The sequence below is a fragment of the Mercenaria mercenaria genome, chromosome 1 (assembly GCF_021730395.1).
Source record: "Mercenaria mercenaria strain notata chromosome 1, MADL_Memer_1, whole genome shotgun sequence".
Lineage (NCBI taxonomy): Eukaryota > Metazoa > Mollusca > Bivalvia > Venerida > Veneridae > Mercenaria > Mercenaria mercenaria.
The window spans coordinates 111,380,465-111,402,252 of NC_069361.1; the positions used below are offsets into that span (position 1 = coordinate 111,380,465).

Genomic DNA, 21,788 nt, shown 5'->3' on the forward strand with positions numbered 1-21,788 from the left:
TAACAGTAAAAACAATCATAAAAAGACAATCACCAATTGACATCGAAACAAAACCCCTAATCCTCTTAATCTCGATAAGTAATTAACTTTTTACCATATTTACAAAAAGTACTGCAAACAGATTAAGGTACTTTGGTAGGAAGTTTTGTTGTTTTCCTTTCATTATACACATAATTATAGCTCCAGTAACTTTTCTTTTGGATACACCCTCGTACCTTTGCGCACGCCAGTGCGACATAACGAAACATTTCGTTTCGTCTTGGCGCACGCGCCAACTGGCACACCAAAACGGAATCTTTGTTAACGCCACACACGCCAACACGAAATAAAATGCTTTGTTCTGTCGCGTTCTGGATTCGTTATGTCGCGTGGTTAATTTTATTTTGTCACGTTGGTTCAGGCGCCAACATGACACACACAAAAAAGTTCTGGCGCGTTGGCACGCGCACCAGGACAACACAACGAAATACGCTACAGAAGCCGCGTGCACGCCAACCCGACATAACGAAATGTACTAAATCAGGCAACATATTATACGAAAAGCAGCAATACAAGAACCATGGAAAAGATTTTTTTTTATTTTACAGGATACGGATATACTTTTTACGCTGAGTACACGAGAGACTGATGACGCTACTGGCGACCCAATTATTGGTGGGAATTACTATGAGGCCTACATCATTCACTGCACAGAAATTAGTGACGAAGGCGTTATCTTTAATCAAACTTTTATGTTTGATATTGAAGCGTAAGTTATTTGTATTCACTCTCAAATGTTGACTTTATACTAAGTAATTAGAGTATCTTTACTGCTAAGGGATATTCCCTCTGCTTTCGAAAGTATCTCCTTCAATAAACAGGCATACCTCTCTTTGAGTATAGTTAATCTTACATCTAACTTTTACGGTGCCCCTAAAGTGACATGTTTCACACTTTTTTTCCAATTAGGTAATGTGAGACTTTTTTTATTTCGTTTAAACGAAATAAGTTATTTCGTTTAAACGAAATAGTTATTTCGTTTAAACGAAATCATATAAATGATTATTTCGTTTAAACGAAATCATTTCGTTTAAACGAAATAAAAAAAGTCTCACATTACCTAATTGGAAAAAATGTGTGTAACATGTCACTTTAGGGGCACCATAAACTTTCAAACCCATTCAAAGTATACTTACTAATCATAAATACTTTTCTGGTGATGCCTGAGTATTTACATGTATGGATTGTCATTAGATAAAACCATTGTACAATTTTGAGGCCCTGCCAAGGTGCCAATGTCTTACGTGCAAGGTATTTTTGTTATAAACTTATAATTTCAAGTAAATGCATTATGCAGCATGAAAACAGTGGTGGTCACAAAGAGTGAAATACATGTGTTTTTGTGCCCCCTCCACCCCCATTAGTGGCGGGGGCATATTGATTTGGTTTTGTCCGTGCATCCGTCCGTCCGTCCGTCCGACCGAAGTTCGTGACGCACTTAGCTCGAAAAGTATTTGATATAGATTCATGAAACCTTGCATGAGTCTTAATCATGATATGAACTTGCGCACCTCCTATTTTTCATCTGGCTCTGCCCCCTATTTTCAGAGTTATGGCCCCTGAAATAGTCAAAAATGCACATTTTCACCTTGTGACACGCCTAGCTAAAAAAGTATTTGATATAGATTCATGAAACCTTGCACGAGTCTTAATCATGATATGAACTTTCGCACTTCTTACTTTTCATTTGGGTCCGCCCCCTATTTTCAGACTTATGACCCCTGAAATAGTAAAAATATGCTCAGTTTCACCTTGTGACATGCCTAGCTCAAAAAGTATTTGATATAGATTCATGAAACCTTGCATGAGTCTTAATCATGATATGAACTTGCGCACCTCCTAATTTTTATTTGGGTCCGCCCCCTATTTTTAGAGTTATGGCCCCTGAAATAGTCAAAAATGTACATTTTCACCTTGTGACGCACCTAGCTCAAAAAGTATTTAATATAAATGGTTGAAAACTTGCATAAGTCTTTATCATGATATAAACTTGCACACCTCCAATTTTTTGGCTGGCTCCACCCCCTATTTTTAAAGTAATGGCCCCTGAAATAGTAAAAAGATGCACTTTTTCACCTAATTATGTGCCTAGTTCAAAAAGTGTTAGATGTAAATTCAGGAAACCTTGCTGGAGTCTTTAAGGTGATGTGACCTTGCACACTTGGCATTCTTCTTGAGAATCTTAGCTCTTATTACAGAGTTATGGCCCTTGAAATAGCCAAAATAGTGGATTTTTTTGTTTGTGATGCTCATAGCTAAAAAATATAGGGCCTAGAATAATGAATCCTTTTCATAAAATGTTTGTTGAGGCTATACCCCATTAAGACTGCAAACATTTGAATTATTGCCCCTTATTTGTGACAAATATACCAGTGGGGGCACCCTGTGTCCTACAGACACATTCTAGTTTTAAACCTGTTAACAGCCATATCACTTCAGCTGTATATTTAATTTAAACTTAAAGTGAAATGAATTCTTCTACGTAGCCAGAAACATTTATCCCTATGCGGGCCTCAAACAGTGATTTGTCCTCTGTGTCATTATATAATTTACAGTGAGAAACTGTGTCTTAATGTACATTAGGTGAATTTACCATCATGAAAACACAAAAGAATACAGTTAATCTGCAATGGGTCTTTAAGTTGACGTTTTGGGAGTGTTATATAAAGAATACACCATATTTTTTGCATGTTTGAAATATGTTCATAAGACTAATTCAAAGTCTATTTGTGATTATACAGTGATAGTCATGTAAAACTGGGCGATCGTGAACTACTGGGTGTAAAACTTGTTCACTTCTTAATTACTTGTAATTAATGGGTTAATGCCATTAATTCAAATTATAACAAATTGATCAGTCAGTTATTAAGAAATTTGCAGGATCGTCCGTTTTGACATGACTCCACACACGCACAACCACACACACACACACACATACACACATCCAGAATTTGCCAATGATATCTAAAAAAGACAGTTTTTTCAACAACAGAAGTGGATTGCATTCGGCTTGGCAATAAAAACGACAAGATCCTAGTAAAGGAACCAGCGTGGGAGCCATCTGGTCTAATCGCGTAATGGCGGACAGGTTTTTGAACACTAATTTTTCATTTGGCCGCTTAGGTCTAAATTAAAGCTGGTTTCTGTTTAAATTTCATTGTGGATGTATTATTGACATTTTGGTAGAAAAAATGGGACAGACGGTTGTATTTGGTGAAGTGAAACTCAATGTTAGTATGAGTAGTACTTCAAGGTGACAGCAGTGTGATTTTGATGTGATTTTACAGTAAGCAATGTGACAAGAGAAATCTCTCTTAGAAGATACATGACCCCTTCTTTTCTCTTCATTTTATGTCAGTTTTATTATAACTCTTTAAAATGAGGTAAGGATTTGTTCTCTGGAATGGGTCTAGCTATGTTTGGCAGCTCTTTAAATAATGTCAGTTTTATATAGAACATATAGGGAATAATATTTACTAGTGTCTGACCATGAGGACAGGTAAAAGGCGTGCGTAAACGTTTTCACCACAGGCACGGGTCCAGTGTAATTTTTTTTGTTTAATATAAAAAATCACTTTTTTCACACAATTAACCTTTTATATGTTAGACAAATGAAAAAACAATCGATGACAAAAAATCCGGTCACAGTATGTATACGATACTGTGACCGGATTTTTTGTCATCGATTTTTAGCTCGACTATTCATAGAATAGTGAGCTATTGCACTCGCCCATGCGTCGGCGTCGGCGTCGGCGTCCGCGTCCGCGTCCCGATTTTGGTTAAGGTTTTGTATGTAAGCTGGTATCTCAGTAACCACTTGTGGGAATGCATTGAAACTTCACACACTTATTCACTGTGACAAACTGACTTACATTGCACAGGTTCCATAACTCTATTTTGCTTTTTTACAAAATTATGCCCCTTTTTCGACTTAGAAATTTTTGGTTAAGGTTTTGTATGTAAGCTGGTAACTCAGTAACCACTTGTGGGAATGGATTGAAACTTCACACACTTATTCACTGTGATGAACTGATCTACATTGCACAGGTTCCATAACTCTGTTTTGCTTTTTTACAAAAGTATGCCCCTTTTTCGACTTAGAAATTTTTGGTTAAGGTTTTGTATGCAAGCTGGTATCTCAGTACTTACTAATGGGAATGGATTGAAACTTCACATACTTGTTCACTATCATGATCTGACATGCACTAAGCAAGTCCCATAATTCTACTCTCTTTCTTTTCAAAATTATGCCCCTTTTTCGACTTAGCAGTTTTTTGTTAAATTTTTGTATGTAATCTGATATCTCAGTATCCACTAATTGGAATGGATTGAAACTTCACACACTTGTTCACTGTCATGATCTAACATGCACTGTGAAGGTCCCATAACTCTACTTGGCATTTTTACAAAATTATGCCCCTTTGACTTAGCAGTTTTTTGTTAAGTTTTTGTATGTAAGCTGGTATCTCAGTATCCACAAATTGGAAAGGATTGAAACTTCACACACTTGTTCACTGTCATGATATGACATGCAGTACAGAGGTTCAATACCTCTACTTTGCATTTTACAAAATTATGCCCCTTTTTCAATTTTTGTATTCATTCAGTTGACAAGGCTGTTGAATAGTCGAACTTTGCTGTCCTCCGACAGCTCTTGTTTTTTATTTGACTAACATATAAAAGGTTAATTGTGCGAAAAAAGTGATTTTTTTATATTAAACAAAGAAATTTACACTGGACCCGTGCCTGTGGTTTTCACAGACAAGCCGGGCTCATTCCACTTTCGTTGGTTGAAAAAAAAATGGCATGAGAGCTACCTTCAACGGTCTTTTTTAATACCATCGACCAATTTTGGATAGTTTAAATAATCATATAAATCGAAAGCTGTGGGTAATTTGATAACAATTTAAATATGAGGAATAACGTTCAAATTACGGTGGATAGTCAACACGGCGGCTATATGTCCAGCCGCAGGATGCCTGTGGTCTAATTGCATAAAATTGAAGTTATCGCAAGAAAATTTCCTCTAAACACATGACAACGTGGTACATTTTTGTATATAGATTGCAACCGAATGACCTAATATGCCACGATAGTAGTAACGCGAATCTATGTAAGATATAACCCAAACAAATTCAGGGGGTCGGACGTATATAATGTCTCTCGGGTTTTTAAGCGAGAATTCAATGTCATCTTGGCAGAAATGGTGATGTAAACAAAGAAACGGGAGGTTTTCTAAAAAAACATGTAAGTACATGCTTATTTGTACGTGACAGACCTAAATGAGCGCTGGAAAGGTTCAATCCTTAGACACTATGGTCATAATACGAAAGGGCTACCTTTTACTTGCTGCGGCGGCTTCAAACAATGTAAACTAGTTTAATTACGACTTCTAGTTCATAAGTTTTGAAGTTAAATATGAACATTTGAAAATGCTCTGACGTGCTTCTTTTCTCAGGAGATTGCCGATATAGAACGATTGAACTGTTTCCAATTAAAATACCGCTGCTAATTAAAAATGACCAAACTTATTATCTGCAATTTCCATAAAGTTGATTGATCATGGATAATATTTTACTACTTCAGTGAAATTCAAAAAAAAAAAAAAAAAGAAAACCTCCCGTTTCTTTGTTTACATCGCCATTTCTGCCAAGATGACATTGAATTCTCGCTTAAAAACCCGAGAGGCATTATATACGTCCGACCCCCTGAAATATATTTCTTAGATGGACGGTGGCCCCAACATTTTTTCTTTCCATTTTGAAGAATTTTCGTGTATCATTAAAGCAGCAAAATATTTCAAAAATCTTAACTGAAGATTTTTTTTAAAGATTTAAATACGTTTTTACTATTGAAAAAAGTGGGTGGGGCAATTATGCCAACACGTACAAATGAAAGAGATTTATTAGAGACATTTATGCTTATGTAATACTGATATCACCTTGTATTCATAGTAACCTGTAAGACCTGAGATCCCTATAACATTAAGTGGGATTTCATATGTTTTATAAAGTACTCCCATTTTTTTTCAGTTTTAATTAATTTCAGAAATGCTTAAAACAGTGGGTGAAGAAAATGGCCTATAAAATAAAAACGAATGCGGTGACCTGTGCTTTTTATCCCCCGACGAAAGTCGGAGGGATATAGTTTTGGCGTTGTCCGTCCGTCCTTCCGTCCGTCTTTCCGTCCGTCCGTCCGTCCTCCCGTCTTTCCGTCCGTCCGTCCGTCCGGAGCCATATCTAGGAAATGGTGGGGAATATTTATTTAAAACTTCATATACATGTTCACCACAATGAGTTCTTGCGGCCCATCAAGTTTCAGTCAGATTGCCCAAGTAACACCAGAGTTATGGCCCTTAGAAGTTTCTAGTGTTAACTATATAGGGTACTATAAATATGGCAATTTCTGCATCATAACTTTTGATATATTTGACCTAGAACTATGAAATTTAAACAGAATTTAGATCACAATAATGTGGTTGTGTACACACAATTTCATTTGGATTTATTTGTAAATTAAGATTTATTGCCCTTTAATTGTATAAAAATCCACATATTTGTACATAACAAACTTACCATTTGGTAGAATTTCATTAAATTTCTTTCATTTTTTTCCATGAACATTTATTGTAAACATGTGAAGTTGTATACCCCACACCTGGTCACCCCCTTACCTTGATCACACACCTCCCCCACCTATCCCCCGACACCCCCCCCCCCCCCCCACACACACACACACACACAAAAATCATTCCTTATTTTAGATTTTATTCAAACAAACTTCATATACATGTTCACCACTATGAGGTTATGGGGCCCATCAAGTTTCAGACAGATTGCCCAAGTAACACCAGAGTTATGGCCCTTAGAAATTTCTAGTGTTAACTATATAGGGTACTATAGATCTATAAATATGGCAATTTCTGCATCATAACTTTTGATATATTTGACCTAGAACTATGAAACTTTAACAGAATTAAGAGCACTACAATGTGGTTGTGCACAGACAATTTTGTACGGATTTCTTTTTGTAACTTCAGAGTTATTGCCCTTTAATTGTCTAAAAATCCACATATTTGTACATAACAAACTTACCATTTGGCAGAATTTCATTAAATTTCTTTCATTCTTTTCTGTGAACATTTATTATAAACATGTGAAGTTGCGCACCCACACCTGGTCACCCCCCCCCCCCCCCCCCAATTTTTTTTTCATTTCTTATTTTAGATTTTTTTCAAACCTTCCAAGTTGTACCATTCCCCCACCTCACTTCTCCACCCAGTCATGCCCACCACTGATCATGCATCCTCTGCCCCCCCCCCCCCCCTCCAACTTCACCCTTTTACCTTTTACCCTTTTTTTTCATTTTTAATTTTCAATCAATATTTATAATCAACATGTGAAATTTTGTTTCCTCTCCCGTTCCCTTGCACCCCCACCCCCTAAAAAAATAAATATATACATATATCTATATATAGATATATATATTTCCATTCCCTTTTTTTTTTTTAAATGTTCAAACCTTCAACATGTTAAGTTGTGACTGCACAAACCTTGCCCTCAGCCATGTTCAAGATATCTTACCTGTGTTCTCTTAAGGACATCTGATCTTTTAAGTTCAAATGTACATGTAAAACAGCAACACCTGGTGCCAAACCACTCAAAGACAATATTTCATTCCAGTTAAACTTCAAGCTCACATTTCAATTAAGTGCATTTAATTTTAAAAGCTAAGCTTATTACAGTAAGCATATCCCATTCAAAATAAATTCTTTTGTCAGGATCAAAGTAGCATACATTTATTATGTACTCTTTAATTAAACATTTGTTTTCTGTTAAATTGATTTTGACTAATGAAATTATTTGCTTCTTATTAACATCCTTAACTTTTTGCCGGATATATCTTTTTGCCATTCCTCACCACAAACCCTTTCGGCGGGGGATACCAATTTATCGAATTTGCTTGTTCTGCCCTTATTTGTCTTAGAAACGAATGTTCTTCAAGCTCTTAGAGTATGAAAAAAATTTAACAGTAGAAAAAAATTGATCCTACATCCGTAATAATATAGGAATGCAAGTGACACGTTTCCATTAGGTTAGGTTAGGTTATGTAGCTATTAGAAGAGATGCTAATGTTGAGATTAGGTTATGTAGCTATTAGAAGAGTGGCTAATGTTGAGGGTAGGTTAAGTAGCTATTACAAGAGTGGATAATGTTGAGGTTAGGAAGTGTAGCTATTAAAAGAGTGGATAATATTTAGGTGGCTATGAAAACAGTGGCTAATGTTGAGGTTAGGTAATGTAGCTATTAGAAGAGTGGCTACGGTTGAGGTTAGGTTAAGTAGCTATTAGAAGAGTGGCTAATGTTGAGTTTATGTTAAGTAGCTATTAGAAGAGTGGCTAATGTTGAGGTTAGGTTAAGTAGCTAACAGAAGAGTGGATAATGTTGAGGTTAGGTTGTGTAGCTATTAGAAGAGTGGATAATGTTTAGGTGGCTATGAAAAGAGTGGCTAATGTTGAGGTTAGGTGAAGTAGCTATTAGAAAAATGGCTAATGTTGAGGTTAGGTTGTGTAGCTATTAGAAGAGTGGCTAATGTTGAGGTTAGGTTACGTAGCTATTAGAAGAGCGGCTAATGTTGAGATTAGTTGTGTAGCTATTAGAAAGGAGGATAATGTTGAGGTTAGGTTGTGTAGCTATTAGAAGAGTGGATAATGTTTAGGTGGCTATGGAAAGAGTGGCTAATGTTGAGGTTAGGTTATGTAGCTATTAGAAGAGTGGCTAATGTTGAGGTTAGGTTAAGTAGCTATTAGAAGAGTGGCTAATGTTGAGGTTAGGTTGTGTAGCTATTAGAAGAGTGGATAATGTTTAGGTGACTATGAAAAGAGTGGCTAATTTTGAGGTTAGGTTATGTAGCTATTAGAAGAATGGCTAATGTTGAGGTCAGGTTGTGTAGCTATTAGAAAGGTGGATAATGTTTAGGTGGCTATGAAAAGAGTGGCTAATGTTGAGGTTAGGTTATGTAGCCATTAGAAGAGTGGCTAATGTTGAGGTTAGGGTGTGTAGCTATTAGGAGATTGGCTAATTCTGAGGTTATGTTAAGTAGCTATTAGAAGAGTGGCTAATGTTGAGGTTAGGTTAAGTAGCTATTGGAAGAGTGGATAATGTTTAGGTGGCTATGAAAAGAGTGGCTAATGTTGAGGTTAGGTTATGTAGCTATAAGAAGAGTGGCTGATGTTGAGGTTAGGTTAAGTAGCTATTAGAAGAGTGGATAATGTTTAGGTGGCTATGAAAAGAGTGGCTAATGTTGAGGTTAGGTTAATTAGCTATTAGAAGAGTGGCTAATGTTGAGGTTAGGTTAAGTAGCTATTAGAAGAGTGGCTAATGTTGAGGTTAGGTTAAAGGCCTAGATTTTGGCAGTGGGCCAAGGGATTTTTGTCTTCACCAGCACAGTTTGGGGCTAATGACCATCACAGTATGGCTCCAATAAACAAGGGTCATTGTTTATTGGAGAGTCAGTCTACCTTACAAGTACATCTATTAGTGAGAAGGGAAACGATGTTATTTATTTTAAATTAATGAATAACTGATAACTTTTAAAATTATACTAGCTTTTTTGGCATTTCTATGTAAAGAAAAATATTTGTTGATCAAACACAAAAAAAAATAAACAGAAACTTATTTTCACGATAATGAAATAATGAGAAACTTACTTAAAGAAACATGCAAGTTTTTATTTTTTCAAATTCTGTCTGGAGAATTGTGATATTTCTGAAAAATGTGACTTTCACTCATCTAAAGCTTGCAGAATACTGTAAATAACATTTGCCTAAATTGAAAACAGAATGTGAATTTCAAAGTTACAAAGCAAAGCATGAAAAAAGTCCCTTTTGGTAACATACTGAAAATGAAATTTTTTTTTTTGAGTATAGATGGAACACAATAATTTTATATTCAAATAAGGTTGATTACATGAATACGTGAAAATCAGTTTCAAAATCGAAAAATATTGTTTGTCAGCACAAAGAACTCAGGAAGTTTTCACTATACTTGTGTTTTATTATCATTATTATTTTCAATACTATTACTGTATCTTTTGTCATCCTATATGTAATATAATAATAATGATAATAATAATAATAATAATAATAATAATAATTATGATTATTTCTATTATGATCATTATTATAACATTAAAGTAATAGTTATTATCATCTACATAATATCAAAATAATAATTATTATTATTATCATTCCACATTTACTGAAGAAAAATTAATTTCTTTCAACTCCACTGCACACATTTTCGTGGTCTAGTTGGGGTCCCTGCTGTGCTAATTGCCCTCTAATCAGTTGCTATTACATAATCGCTGATAAGCAGCAGATAAGATGGGAGTTGTATATTGGATTTGGAGGGGGGACACTTATATAGTAGTGAATCTAGGCCTTTAAGTAGCTATTAGAAGAGTGGCTAATGTTGAGGTTAGGTTAAGTAGCTATTAGAAGAATGGATAATGTTTAGGTTGCTATGAAAAGAGTGGCTAATGTTGAGGTTAGGTTATGTAGCTATAAGAAGAGTGGCTACTGTTGAGATTAGGTTAAGTAGCTATTAGAAGAGTGGCTAATTTTGATGTTAGGTTATGTAGCTATTGGAAGAGTGGCTAATTTTGAGGTTAGGTTATGTAGCTATTAGAAGAATGGCTACTGTTGAGGTTAGGTTAAGTAGCTGTTAGAAGAGTGGCTAATTTTGAGGTTAGGTTGTGTAGCTATTAGAAGAGTGGCCAGTGTTGAGGTTAGGTTATGTAGCTATTAGAAGAGTGGCTACTGTTGAGGTTAGGTTAAGTAGCTTTTAGAAGAGTGGCTAATTTTGAGATTAGGTTAAGTAGCTATTGGAAGAGTGGCTAATTTTGAGGTTAGGTTGTGTAGCTATTAGAAGAGATGCTAATGTTGAGGTTAGGTGAAGTAGCTATTGGAAGAGTGGCTAATTTTGAGGTTAGGTTATGTAGCTATTAGAAGAATGGCTAATTTTGAGGTTAGGTTATGTAGCTATTGGAAGAGTGGCTAATGTTGGGTTGTATGGTTTAAAGAATAGTCTTGTGTCAAACGAACGCTTGGTCCGGGCAATAACTTTAAAGATGCTTAATGGAAACGTTTACAAAACTTTATCATAGATGGATATGAGAGAAAAACTGAATAAAAAGAAGTAATGTCTTGAACAATCATGGATTGATTTCCCCTTTCGGATTTGAAGTTTCAGCACGACTCTTTTTTTCCCCAAAGTAGAGATTTTATTTCACCTTTTCGTCGGCGGGGCGTCACAAAAGTTTTGTATATATGTTGGTTTTCCTAAAACTACGAAGTCAAACAGTTTCAAATTTCACACATATTTTTGTCATTATAAGAAGACAAGTTAATTAAGTCTATTTATTTTGTTTTTAATCTGGCCCTTTTCAAAAAAATTACTTAAAAAAAACGTTGAAGTTTTGCATTTATGCGCCAGAGTTTACATTACAAGATTATAATCGTTTTATACTTAAATGATTTTAGTAGAGCTGTGTATGTGAGCTAGTATATTGTGTGAAGAGTGTCAAATAGTCATTAGACAGTTCTTGTTCCACATTTTCCTCCGCGCATTAACTTCTAAACAACTGAAGGGGATTTTCTAGACATGAGTCGTGACAATAAAAATTCTACATTGTAAGAAATATTTTGAACCGAACGTGCAGACCTATGCCACGTATATGAAAGGACAAATTAGAGTTAGAGACAACCAATGCTTGCTCATAGACTTCCATTATAACATTATGGCGTATACGGCTTTCCATAAATCGAATCATGTATATATAATCACATTTTTTTTTCAAGAACTATTTTAGTTCCACCAAAATATCGGACGAGAAACGTATGAATAGTGATTATTTGAGTAATTTTCTTGCGAATGAGATGACCCCTGTGTACATCTTTGGCATGGCGGGAAAAATTCGTCTGATGAAACCTATTTCAATACACATAAAATATAGAAAATTTTGACTTTTGTCAAAATGTATAATAAAATACTGTAAATGCAGTAAAAATCTATTTTGAAAAAATAATCACTTTATGGGTTTGTTTACATAACTGGCCAATTAGAACGGACAAACATTATTATACCCTTATTTTCAGTAAGTTCCCGTTACTTTTTAACTCCACTATTCGGAGAATAGGGGTACAATTCTATACTCGCCCCGGTGTCGGCGTGAGCTTTCTTGGTTAAAGCTTTTCGGCAACCTTTGTTTTTCTTTGTTACTATTGCTTATATCTTACTGTAACTTCACTTTAACATTGTTCAGCATGCAAACAAAGTATGTGCAGGGGCTGAGCCCATTACACAAAAGGTCAAGGTCACCAAGGTGTTATACTTAGGTTATTTTTAAGGTTAAAGTTATTCGGCAACCTTTGTTTTTCTGTCATATCTTTGTTACTATTGCTTATATCTTACTGTAACTTCACATTAACATTGTTCAGCATGCATGCAAAGTATGTGCAGGAGCTGGGCCCATTATACCCAAGGTCAAGGTCCCCAAGGTGTTTTACTTAGGTTATTTTTAAGGTTAAAGTTTTTCGGCAACCTTTGTTTTTCTGTCATATCTTTGTTACTATTGCTTATATCTTACTGTAACTTCACATTAACATTGTTCAGCATGCAAGCAAAGTATGTGCAGGGGCTGGGCCCATTATACCCAAGGTCAAGGTCCCCAAGGTGTTTTACTTAGGTTATTTTTAAGGTTAAAGTTTTTCGGCAACCTTTGTTTTTCTGTCATATCTTTGTTACTATTGCTTATATCTTACTGTAACTTCACATTAACATTGTTCAGCATGCAAGCAAAGTATGTGCAGGGACTGGCCCATTATACCCAAGGTCAAGGTCACCAAGGTGTTTTACTTAGTTTATTTTTTAAGGTTAAAGTTTTTCGGCAACCTTTTTTATTCTTCGATCGTTTTCTTTACTATTGCTTTATATCTTACTGTAACTTCACATAAACATTGTCCAGCATACAAACAAAGTATGTGCAGGGCCAGGCCCATTATACCCAAGGTCAAGGTCACCAAGTTGTTGAATTATTTTCATGTTAAATTTTTCGAAAGCTTCGTTTTTAGACATATCTTTGGTACTTTAACAGATAATGACTTGAAATTAAAAGTATTTCTTTATAATCATCATCTGCATGTGTGGTTACAATCCCCATAACTCTAATTGTATTTTTTTACAGCATTATGCCTCTTCCATACTTAAAGTTTTTTGGCAATCCCGGGTTTTTTGATAAAACTTTAGTACAATATAAGATAATGACTTGAAATTCAAAATATATCCTGCATGTGTGGTAACAATCCCAATAACTCTAATTTGTGTTCTTGACAGAATTATGCCCTTTCTTATTATTTCTTTTATATATATATATATATATATATATATATATATATATATATATATATATATATATATATATATATATATATATATATATATATAGATATATATATATATATATATATTTTTTTTTTTTTTTTAATTCCATCAAAATAAGAATGTCAGTACCCCTTCAATACTCGACCTTTAACCCCTCTGAGTAATAGGGTCTTTTTATATCTTGGTGTATCTTCCTTTTAAAGTAGAGCTTAAAAGAGTACAAACAGATTCATTTTACTGTCAAATCGACAGCTCTTGTTTGAATTGGTAGTCTCTGACCTAGATGCTTCCGTGGAAAAAACAAAAACTGTTGAACATGCTGCTTTGATGCACTTTAAGGAATATTTGAAGACGTAATCGGGCCCATTTCAAACAGCACTGTTAATATAATGAAATATGTTTGTGAAAATCATACGGAGACCCGGGGATTGATGTATCATACATACCTTCGTTGCTTTTGGGTGGTTATAAAAATGTAAAACGTTCTGTAATAGATATCTACAATGTATGCTTTTCTTAATTCCACAGAAACGCTACTGGTGAAGGTAACGATAGTATGACTAATGGGACAACACATGCAGCAGTATACGACGAGGCTCCTGTGACCCCAAGTTTTACGATTTCCTCAAGTATATGGAACAGTAATAGAACACAAAAGGTCACAACTGCCAACGTAGGAGATTTGTTAAAGTGGAATGTTCACGGACCATGTACGTTACTTTGCCTGTTATACACGCATGTCACCTGAAATGTCCCGTTGTGCCTCAGAGTTTGGCGGGAACACATAGATTTGCCATTGTCCGTACATAGGTCCGTCCGTCTGGAATATTCGTTCGGAGGATTGTATTGTGCATATTTCAAAAAGCATTTGACCCAGAGACATCAAACCTCCAGATTTGTTAATCAGCCCTAGAGTTCGTATGGGATTTCACTCGGGCATCTCGGAATTATGCCCCATGACATGACGAGAGGCTCTAAAAGTTTACGTCACATGCGTCTCAGAAATATTTGAGCCAGCCCGCTAAGCTCAATTGGGAGAGCGCAGAGCTACGAATCGCGGGGTCGTGAGTTAGAGGCGTATGTTCTCCGTGATGATTTGGTAAAAAACATTGTGCTTGGTATCAATCGTCCGACACCTGTGATTCATGTGGGGAAGTTGGCATTACTTGTGGAGAACGGGTTTTTACTGATACAGAATCCAGGAACATTTATTAGATTAACTGCCCGCCGTTACATAACTGAAATACTGTTGAAAAACGGCGTTAAACCAATACCAAAGAAACAAACAAAAATGTTTGACATAGAATCGTGAAACATTAGACAATTGTTACAGCGCACCTGATGTTCTGTTTGGGATTTCATTCCGTCAGACCAGAGTTATGGTCCTTCAGTTAGTATATAACATTTGGCCTAGAGATTGAAACCATACAGAAATATTTTGTTTGGAATTTCACTCCACAAGACCAGAGTTATGACCCTTGACCTAGTCAAAAATATGCATGAAGGGTCTAAATGTTTCTAACACACACACATTTCAAAAAGTATTTGACCAGGAGGCATGACACTTAATAACAGTGTTGTACCTCATGTCAAACTGTGTACCTGGGGTTTTGTTTTGGGTTTAACTTCTCTTATTTCGCCCGCTGCACCATTTTTACTCTTTCAGTTTCTTTGTTTCTTGATGATGTTTTATAGTGTTCAAACTTCCACCGCCCTCGTCCCCCCACTCCCACCATCACCCTTACCCTACCCACTTATGACTCACACCTACAGCTAATGGTAATATAAAAAATTGCTTAGTCTTGCATTGTAACAAGTAACATATGACTGTACAGTGACAGGACGTGGGTGCATCTGCATCCTATAGACATACATCTTGTCTGGAATGAAAATCGCGTAAAACTTCACTTTACGATATAATGAAAATGTAAAATACCTAAATACTATCCAGCATCTTGTGTTTTATGCACTTTGCTGTAAGATACGTATATTTTTTTCAATGTTATTAATGTCGATAAGTGAAATACATTACAGTCTTATTGCAGTTTAGTAAATACACATTTTACCTGCTTTAAAAACAAAACTACCGCAATATTCGGTTTTAAATTATAATTTCAGATGAGTACGACCTGCTGCCTTACTGGTGTACGGTCAATCCAGGAACTGCTGTTGGTAACCCACCAGCAGTTGGTGTCATTGAGAACGGGTACGTAAACTTATTGGCTGAAACAAGAATAATAAACATCTGCTATATTCTATTACATCATCATTGTTAAAACCTCTCAATGACATTTGGGGTTGAAAATTTCTACATCTCTATATTTGCAAAATTTGATATAAAATGACAACCTTTCATTGATAAATAAATTTATCATTGATTCAAAATAAACTGAAAATCGGTATTGAATATTTGTATAGTAGATAATCTTAAAGTGGCATTTCCTTGTTTAATGTAAGCCGGGTTCTGTTTTTATTTCATTGGGGACCTATACTTGACATTTTGGTAGCAATGAGATTTTTTGCATCAAACTGGTAGAAATGTAAACAAACCTTATTACACATGTATTTATACCCACATTTTAGCTGTCATTATGTCTTCCACCACACAGTGGTGTTGGAGACATACTGATTTACTCCAGTCTGTGTGTGTGTGTGTGTGTGTGTGTGTGTGTGTGTGTGTGTGTCACAAAGATTGTCCGCACTCTAACTCGATCATTTCTCATCCGATTTTCACCAAACTTGAACAAAATGTGTTTGACCATAAGACCTCGGCCAAGTTCGATAACTAGCCAAATCGGTCCTAGTGTCTTGGAGTTATGGCCCTTGAATTACCAAAAAATCGGTCTTTTTACTCTTGTCCGCACTCTAATTCAAATATTTCTCATCCAATCTTCACCAAACTTGAACAAAATGTGTTTGACCGTGAGACCTCGGCCAAGTTCGATAACTAGCCAAATCGGTCCAGGCATTTAAGAGTTACGGCCCTTGAATTATCGAAAAATTGGCCTTTTTACTCATGTCCGCACTCTTATTCAAACATTTCTCATCCGATCTTCACCAAACTTGAACAAAATGTGTTTGACCGTGAGACCTCGGCCAAGTTCGATAACTAGCCAAGTCGGTCCAGGCATTTTGGAGTTACGGCCCTTGAATTATCGAAAAATTGGCCTTTTTACTCTTGTCCGCACTCTAAGTCGAACATTTCTCATCCGATCTTCACCAAACTTGAACAAAATGTGTTTGACCATGAGACCTCGGCCAAGATCGATAACTAGCCAAATCGGTCCAGGCATTTTAGAGTTACGGCCCTTGAATTACCGAAAAAATCCGTCTGTTTACTCTTGTCCGCTCTCTAAGTCGAACATTTCTCATCCGATCTTCACCAAACTTGAACAAAATGTGTTTGACCATAAGACCTTACCCAAATTCGATAACTAGCCAAATCTGCCCAGGCACTTTTGATTTATGGCCCTTGAATTACTGATTGGATCCACTCATCCAGACCATCTAATTGGATCCACTTGTCTAAAACATCTAGAGAAACTAACATTTTTCATAGGGGCAGTTGTGGGAGACATGCGCTTTTCTCAAAAGCATCTCTAGTTTTGGAAAACATTCCATAGTGTTGACCTGTCAGACAAAAATCTCCCTTAGAAGATACACGACCCTACTTTTCTTGGTGTTTTCTTGTGGTTTATAAATCATTTAAGAAGATAAGGCTCGGAATCCTATTTTTAAAATGGGCCTGTTACAGCGCTCAGAAGATTGTTAATTTTATTTAGAACATATAACAAATTTATTATGTCTCCCCCAGGAGACATATTGTTTTTGCCCTGTCCGTCCGTCCGTCTGTCCGTCCGTCCGTCCATCCGTCCGTCCGTCCGTCCGTACGTCACACTTCATTTCCGAGCAATAACTGGAGAACCATTTGACCTAGAACCTTCAAACTTTATAGGGTTGTAGGGCTGCTGGAGTAGACGACTCATATTGTTTTTGGGGTCACTCCGTCAAAGGTCAAGGTCACAGGGGCCTGAATATGAAAAACCATTTCCGATCAATAACTGGAGAACCACTTCACCCAGAATGTTGAAACTTCATAGGATGATTATACATGCAAAGTAGATGACCCCTATCGATTTTGAGGTCACTCCATTAAAGGTCAAGGTCACAGGGGCCAGAACATTGAAAACGATTTCCGGTCAGTAACTTGAGAACCACTTGACCCAGAATGTTGAAACTTAATAGGATGATTGGTCATGCAGAGTAGATGACCTCTAACGATTTTGGGGTCACTCTGTTAAAGGTCAAGGCCACAGGGGCCTGAACATGGAAAACCATTTCCAATCAATAACTTGAGAACCTCTCGACCCAGAATGTTGAAACTTCATAGGATGATTGTTCATACAGAGTAAATGACCACTATTGTTTTTGGGGTCACTCCGTTAAAGGTCAAGGTCACAGGGGCCTGAACATTGATAACCAGTTCCGATCAATAACTTGAGAACCACTTAACCCAGAATGTTGAAACTTCATAGGATGATTGAACATGCAGAGTAGATGACTCCTATTGATTTTGGAATCAGTCAATTAAAGGTCAAGGTCACAGTGGCCTGTTCATGTAAAATCATTTTTTGGAAATAACTTTATAACCACTTGACCTTCAATGTTGAAACTTATTAGGATGATTGGACATGCAGAGTAGATGACCCCTATTATTTTGAGGTCACTTGATCAAAGGTCAAGGTCACAGGAGCCTGAACAGTGACTTGAGAACCACTAGGCCAAGAGTGTTGAAATTTAGCGGGATGACTGGAAATGCCAAGTAGATGATCCCTATTGCAGCCAACCATCAGTGTCTCTTTGACTTTCGCTCCTGACCCCTATTGACTTCTTGCCTATAGGACTTTGCATTTGGGGAGACATGCGCTTTTTTACAAAAGCATTTTCTAGTTTACTCAAAATTTGCGTATTTTTGCCGTGCGTCCCTATGATAATGATTTTGAGACATGCGCAAATTGATCGATCAAGGTCTGTAGTGAGCAACATCGACGGAAAAGATCTTGTTCTCTGACGCTTTATCGAAGGAAAAAGACAGCTATTTGTCGGAAAAGATCAGGCCCAAATTTCACGAAACTATTTGAGTTTGTTAGTTGACTTAAGTACGTTAATTATGTCTTCCCCAGGAGACATATTGTTTTTGCCCTGTCCGTCCGTCCGTCCGTCCGTCCTTCCGTCCGTCCGCCCGTCCGTCCGTACGTCACACATCATTTCCGAGCAATAACTGGAGAACCGTTTGACCTAGAACCTGCAAACTTCATAGGGATGTAGGGCTGCTGGAGTAGACGACCCCTATTGTTTTTGGGGTCACTCCCTCAAAGGTCAAGGTCACAGGGGCCCGAACATTGAAAACCATTTCCGATCAATAACTAGAGAACCACTTGACCCAGAATGTTGAAACTTCATAGGATGATTGTACATGCAAAGTAGATGACCCCTATCGATTTTGGGGACACTCCATTAAAGGTCAAGGTCACAGGGGCCCGAACATTGAAAACGATTTCCGGTCAGTAACTTGAGAACCACTTGACCCAGAAATTTGAAACATCATAGGATGATTGGTCATGAAGAGTAGATGACTCCTATTGATATTGGGGGTCACTCTGTCAAAGGTCAAGGTCACAGGGGCCTGAACATGGAAAACCATTTCCGATCAATAACTAGAGAACCACTTGACCCAGAATGTTGAAATTTCATAGGATGATTGGTCATGAAGAGTAGATGACCCCTATTGATTTTGGGGTCACTCTGTCAAAGGTCAAGGTCACAGGGGCCTGAACATGGAAAACCATTTCCGATCAATAACTAGAGAACCACTTGACCCAGAATGTTGAAACTTCATAGGATGATTGGTCATGCAGAGTAGATGACCCCTATCGATTTTTGGGTCACTCTGTCAAAGGTCAAGGTCACAGGGGCCTGAACATGGAAAACCATTTCCGGTCAGTAACTTGAGAACCACTAGACCGAGAATGTTGAAACTTAATAGGATGATTGGTCATGCAGAGTAGATGACCCCTATCGATTTTGGGGTCACTCCGTTAAAGGTCAAGGTCACAGGGGCCTGAACATTGAAAACCATTTCCGGTCAGTAACTTGAGAACCACTTGACCCAGAATGTTGAAACTTAATAGGAAGATTGGTCATGCAGAGTAGATGACTCCTAACGATTTTGGGGTCACTCTGTGAAAGGTCAAGGTCACAGGGGCCTGAACATTGAAAACCATTTCCGGTCAGTAACTTGAGAACCACTTGACCCAGAATGATGAAATTTCATAGGATGATTGGTCATACAGAGAAGATGACCCCTAATGATTTTGGGGTCACTCTGTTAAAGGTCAAGGCCACAGGGGCCTGAACATGGAAAACCATTTCCGATCAATAACTTGAGAACCTCTTGACCCAGAATGTTGAAACTTCATATGATGATTGTTCATGCAGAGTAAATGACCCCTAATGATTTTGGGGTCACTGTGTTAAAGGTCAAGGTCACAGGGGCCTGAACATTGACAACCAGTTCCAATCAATAGCTTGAGAACCTCTCGACCCAGAATGTTGAAACTTCATAGGATGATTGAACATGCAGAGTAGATGACCCCTATTGTTTTTGGGGTCACTCCGTTAAAGGTCAAGGTCACAGGGGCCTGAACATTGATAACCAGTTCCGATCAATAACTTGAGAACCACTTGACCCAGAATGTTGAAACTTCATAGGATGATTGAACATGCAGAGTAGATGACCTCTATTGATTTTGGGGTCAGTCTATTAAATGTCAAGACCACAGTGGCCTGTTCATGTAAAATCATTTTTTGGAAATAACTTGAGAACCACTTGACCTACAATGTTGAAACTTAATAGGATGATTGGACTTGCAGAGTAGATGACCCCTATTTATTTTGAGGTCACTTGATCAAAGGTCAAGGTCACAGAAGCCTGAACAGTGACTTGAGAACCACTAGGCCAGGAGTGTTGAAATTTAGCGGGATGATTGGACATGCCAAGTAGATGATCCCTATTGCAGCCAACCATCAGTGTCTCTTTGACTTTTGCTCCTAACCCCTATTGACTTCTTGCCTATAGGACTTTGCATTGGGGGAGACATGCGCTTTTTTACAAAAGAATTTTCTAGTTTGCTTAAGCATTTACTTATCTTAAACAAGTTAATGTACTTACTTAAGTATTAAGAAAGTTAATGTACTTACTTAAGTATTTTCGTGAAATCGGGACCGGGTTCTCAGACGATTTATCGAACAGAAAGGTCGAATGGTCATATCTATCTATCTTCCGCTTAGGTCGAACCCCTCGCGAGGACGTAGACCTTGCACGCGTCAACCGGCAAAAGAATATTAGTAAGAATGTGAACATAAAGAGGTTTAAAAACAAAGAAATAAGGTGGGTTAAAAACAGGTTTAAAAAATAGAGCATCGAATGGAATGGGCGCTTGTCATAACGCTTATGGATTAATACTTTGCAAGATTACTACGTCGGTATGTTTATACCACGTTTACAAAATATAACTAATTTAAAGTAACACAACACTTTCAAATCCTTTTGCTAGACAGAAAAAGAATATTATCCAACTAAAGTAGCTTGATTGTTCGTCATATCCGAAAACAAAAACGTAATACGTAACGTAACATTTGTGACGTAACATTAGTGACGTACATCTTTTGTTATAGATGCAGTGTACTTGATATGGTGACTAATTTTGTGACTGCAAGTGGAAACGCTACCGAAAGAGGGAGCCTCGTCAGTGACCTGTATGCCTTCAAGTTTACTATGTCGAACGAGATAACCATTGCATGCAGTGTCAAGATATGTACCAGAGGAGATGCAGCATGTACAGTGGTAACCGCTTAAGTTTTCTTCGTATCCCAGTAGAAACAGCATAATTCTTTCTATATAGTGGTCTCGAGTTCGAACCCTTGTTATGGAAAATCTAATGTCGTCTTGTAGAGATGTTACCTGCCCCAAGAACATCTAAAAGAGAACAACTCTGAACTGACCGATAATCTGAAGCTAACATAAAACGGTGGTAAAAAGTTAAAGAAAAACTAAATAGGTCCTTTTCCCAACAATTAATCTTTGTTTTCGATATACTTCACACTTTTCTCATGGCTTACACTGACATTTATTTTATAAGTTATGCCGAGGTCATGAAACTTTAAAGAGATATTGTTCAGTGTGTGTGAAGTTGGGCAATTGAAATTTTATTTTGTATTTAACTCCCCCCCCCCCCCCCCCCCCCC

General features: G+C 37.0%; 1 protein-coding gene across 1 annotated transcript in view; it reads left to right on the forward strand.

Moving 5' to 3' along the window:
- Positions 1-21,788, forward strand: part of LOC123526488 (uncharacterized) — a 58,591-nt gene that overhangs the window by 25,052 nt on the left and 11,751 nt on the right. The window contains exons 4-7 of the mRNA XM_045305664.2: positions 588-748; positions 14,010-14,191; positions 15,600-15,687; positions 21,219-21,387. Of these exons, the coding sequence (XP_045161599.2) occupies positions 588-748; positions 14,010-14,191; positions 15,600-15,687; positions 21,219-21,387 (600 nt within the window). The remainder of the gene's footprint in view (positions 1-587; positions 749-14,009; positions 14,192-15,599; positions 15,688-21,218; positions 21,388-21,788) is intronic.